The following is a 4340-nucleotide window of genomic DNA, read 5'->3' on the forward strand; positions in this document are numbered from 1 at the left end:
AAAAAAAAAAAAAAATATATATATATATATATATATATATATATATATATATATATATATATATATATATATATGTATATATAAAGAGTTCCACAGATATGGCTTGAAGTCTGTAGACAAATCATTGATCATCAACTTGTATTGTCCTCTTCCCTCACAGCCTGGATACAAACCTCCAAGCTCATTTAGATTGATGGCAGAATTCAGTCCCTTGTGTTTGTGGACTAAAGTTCCCATTTCCTGGAAGACTTGGATGGGGTGACTCCCAGCTCTCTCCGATTCTCTCATATGCTCCCCTCCATTTCAAAGCCAGCAGCAACATGTACTTGGAAACTCTCTGGCTTCCTCTTCGGCTACCAGCCTGTGAAGACTCTTTTCTTCTTTTCTTTTCTTTTCCTTTGTGCTTAGTCTTGTTTCACTTGCTCATAGGGTGCCGCGTGGGGAGGACTCACACCAGGCACTTCACAACAGAGTCGCTAGTCAGTTTTCTAGTTTTTAAAGTCAGAACTAGAAATAAAAATAATTCTCTCATTTCAGCCTTAACTTTCTAAAGGGAAAAAAGACGAGTCAACTCCATTCCCTCCCCACCCCACTCCACCTTACACTATGTCTTATACTATGGTTTTTAAGGCTTTAAAAAATTTCCTCAAGCAGAGTGGATGAAGAGATCCCAAGGGCTCCAGGTCTTTAATACTGTGGGGCAAAGCACAGAAACTAGTCAACAATAAGCTCCAGGGCAAAAGCCACACCTTCTTACTGTTTAAGGAACAGGTTTATAACTGCTTCCTGCCTCTTCAGGGGTCCCCCCAGCAACTCTTGAGTTGCCTTTTACCCACAGGATGTAGTTTGTCACCAGAGTCATGGTGGACTCCAGTTGGTTTGACTTTTTCTTAGCCTTGTGAGTATGGGTCAGTTGCTGTTGAGAACACTATGTCGGAAATGTCATAAGATAAAAGCGTAGTTTCTCTTCACCGCTGCTCCCCTGGGCACACTCCATCAAGCCATTTGCACCTCCATGCAGTTTTATAAGGGGGGTTGGGAGCAAGGTCTTCGATGTGAATTATTTTGCATAGGAGAGAGCTTGTTTTAGAGTGATCTTTGTCACATGTTTATTGAAAGTACCTTTGGAAATGGAGCACCTGTTGATTTCAAATTGAGTTTTGTCTGTGACGCACTGTAGTTATGGGGGTGGAGGGAGGGAAAATAAATAAATAGCATAGCAGGTCTCTGTTTTTAAATTGTAATCTCTTTAGGTGGGAGACAACCTATGTAAGTGAAAAAAAAACAAGTGAACAACAAAGATACACTAACCTACTACTCAAACTCTACAGTGTACACAGGAGGCTTTATGGATGTTGGAACCAGGCATGTCAATAGATGCTAGAGTATTGATAGCTGAAAGAGTTTCAGGCTGGGTTTCAGGGAAGAGTTGTAATTTGGATTTATGCTTAGTCATCTGCTTGTTTTTCTGGCAAACTGCTAATTGCTATTATTTGCAAAAGGGGGAACCTAACAGTTTGACAATTATAAACTTTCAGAAGCAAAAATACCTTACCTTAGTAGGAAAAATATAAATGGAGATTTTTCTTTAACAAAAATGGTTTGATTTACTATAAGAACGTCATGATTTTTGTTATTTGGTTCAGTGAAAATAGTTCCAATTTCACTTTTTCTTATCATTTTTGATAAATAATTACTGGCAGCTGCTTCGTCCAGAAGAGGTTGAAATTCTGGTCTGTGGAAGTCCTGAACTGGATATGCACGCCCTGCAGAGAAGTACTCAGTATGATGGCTATGCGAAAACTGACCTGACTATACGGTGAGCTTTTTTTACTTCTGAGAGTGAGGGTGCTGAAGAGGGAATGAAAGAGAATGTGGTTCGTTTATTTGCATAACTTACAATCTTTGAATCAAGTTAAGTCAGCTGAAATACTGTACAGCCCACACTGCTTTATTTTATCTCTTGAAAATAATGTGAGAATATTAAATATGAAATCACTTAGCAGTCCCCTTAGGAGAAAGTAATATAAGTAAGTTTCTACAAAAGTATAGAGATTTGACTTTTTTTTTTTTAATTACTTTGGTTCCAGAATTGCAGGGATGCCATGCTTATAAATAGCCTTTTAATAGCACCGTGTTGAAAAATAAGGAAAATTATATAGGAGAAAAATGGCTTTTGTACTCCCTACTGTTGGACTATTTTTATAATGATGTTAGTCAAAAATCTAATTTATATCAGAAGCCTGTCATTCCTCAATTTAAGGGTATTATGTACCTTTAAGGGAAGTTGTTTCCCTAGAGCTTACTTTATATTACTTTATTCTGATCTGCAGGATTTTTGTCAAGACATTTTATGTAAATATCCTTTGGTGTTCTCTAGATACTTTTGGGATGTTGTGCTTGGATTTCCTCTTGATCTTCAAAAGAAGTTGCTACATTTTACCACAGGAAGTGACAGAGTACCTGTAGGAGGAATGGCTGATTTGAACTTTAAAATCTCAAAGAATGAAACTTCTACTAACTGGTAAATTTCCAAATTGTAATTTTTTTAATCTGTAGGTTTTGCTAATAATAATATGTTTGGAATTAGAGGATTCTTTGATTCTGAAGTTGTTTTCATAGAAAAATCTTGGGAGTAAGCATGGCTTTGAAATAAGAGAGACAGTGGCTTAAGGTTCTGTATGAATGTTGAGAACTACCAGTACAAACTGATAATAATTGCTGTGCATCAACTTTTTACTTTGATAAGTCAACTGCTTTGTAGTTGCTTCCAGAATCTAGCTTGCTTTTCATAGTAGATTATCTAACCTTCATTTTTACTTAAAGGTGTTTTTTATTTAAAACACTAAGGTGAGTTTTTTGGCTATTATAATTAGTTCTTGTGCTGGAATACCTCTAGTGCTAGTCTTTTTTTCTTTATCTAGTGCTCTTTGCATATGGAAGTGATGCCGATGATGGCTATAAATTATTTTCTATAGTGTTGATGGGTTAATGCTAATCTACTTACTTCTTTTCCCAATCTGCTTGTAATTTCTAAAGCTAATTTGAGTAGACACTACTTTGATTATAATCATTTTTTTCTCCTGCCCCATATATTCCCTGAGCTTTGTCAGTTCTTCCTTTCATAAATTAGAACTGAAATCTGTCCTTTCTTTTCTCACCGCCAGCTGTTCTGATACTGTGGAGTTCCTAAAGACTGAGGGAAAGGGCCTAAGAAATCTGTAGGAATTTTGAATAAAGATAACAGTGTCATCGGGTAGAGGGTTGGGAGAGCTGAACAAAAAGACTCAGAGGATGAATGTTGCTTGTACCTTGAGGGCAGCAACATGAGAAGCATGGGTATCAAGTGTCCCAGAAATGTTCTTTTTATTATTTTTTGACAATCAAGACTAAAAAAGTAGTAACAGTTATATTATCTACTGTTCTGCTGGGTGTTTTATGTAGATAGCTCTTTTCATCTTCCCACCCATTCAAATAGTTTGCCTTATGATGGTGATGAGGCAACTGAGATTTGGAGACATGAAGCCGCTTGAACAAGGTCTCACAGCCAGAAAGTGCAGGAGATGGTATTCAAATTCAGATTTGTCTGACTCCAAAAATAATGCCTATAGAATATAAGTTTTGTGAGAGCAGGAACATTGTCTTGTTGGTAAACCCAGCCCCAGTGTCTAGAATGGTGCCTAATACACAGCAGGTACTCCAAAAGTATTTGTTCAGTAAAGGAGTGGATGAGTCATCTCATTATAGTAAAATAGATTTGAATGTGTGTATCCAGGTACTTGAAAAGTTGCTTACCAGTCATTCTGTGTTTGTTTTAGGACTTGGTATCTTTAAAAAAAATTTTTTTCTCTAGGTTGCCTGTGGCCCACACCTGCTTCAATCAACTTTGCCTTCCCCCCTACAAGAGCAAAAAGGACCTGAAACAGAAATTGATTATTGGAATTTCAAATTCAGAAGGTTTTGGACTTGAGTAACCTAGAAGACTTGAAATATATTTTATATGTAGCATTCACTTCCCTCTTACTGTGCCTTTAACCTTTTCATGTTTCTGTCTCAAAACACCTTGACAAAGCTCACCAACTTTAAAATACTGATTTTTTTAAAATCAAATATGAAGTATGTTCAGTAGAGGCATGGTTTTCTAAAAACACAACACTGCTTGAGTGAGAAAAAGACCAGATGGCAGAGACAGGTGTGGGTCCAGTCCCTCTTTTTTATAGCACTTTATCATTCTCCATAAGTAGTTTGTCACAGGTGTTCCACCGGGAAAGCATCGTGCAGTAAAGAATGCAGAGACGACAGAGTGGAGACCAGTGGCACCTTGTGCGCTGCTAGCACAC

General features: G+C 37.2%; 1 protein-coding gene across 2 annotated transcripts in view; it reads left to right on the plus strand.

The window, feature by feature from the left end:
- The window catches only part of HECTD2 (HECT domain E3 ubiquitin protein ligase 2), an 80704-nt gene extending 76730 nt beyond the window's left edge, over window positions 1-3974 (plus strand). For both annotated transcript variants that reach the window (XM_007471550.1, XM_007471549.1), the window contains exons 19-21: window positions 1704-1819; window positions 2381-2524; window positions 3854-3974. In XM_007471550.1, the coding sequence (XP_007471612.1) occupies window positions 1704-1819; window positions 2381-2524; window positions 3854-3974 (381 nt within the window). The remainder of the gene's footprint in view (window positions 1-1703; window positions 1820-2380; window positions 2525-3853) is intronic.
- Window positions 3975-4340: the final 366 nt, after the last annotated feature.

The sequence above is a fragment of the Lipotes vexillifer genome, unplaced genomic scaffold (genome assembly GCF_000442215.2).
Source record: "Lipotes vexillifer unplaced genomic scaffold, Lipotes_vexillifer_v1.1 scaffold325, whole genome shotgun sequence".
NCBI classification, from domain to species: Eukaryota; Metazoa; Chordata; class Mammalia; order Artiodactyla; family Lipotidae; genus Lipotes; species Lipotes vexillifer.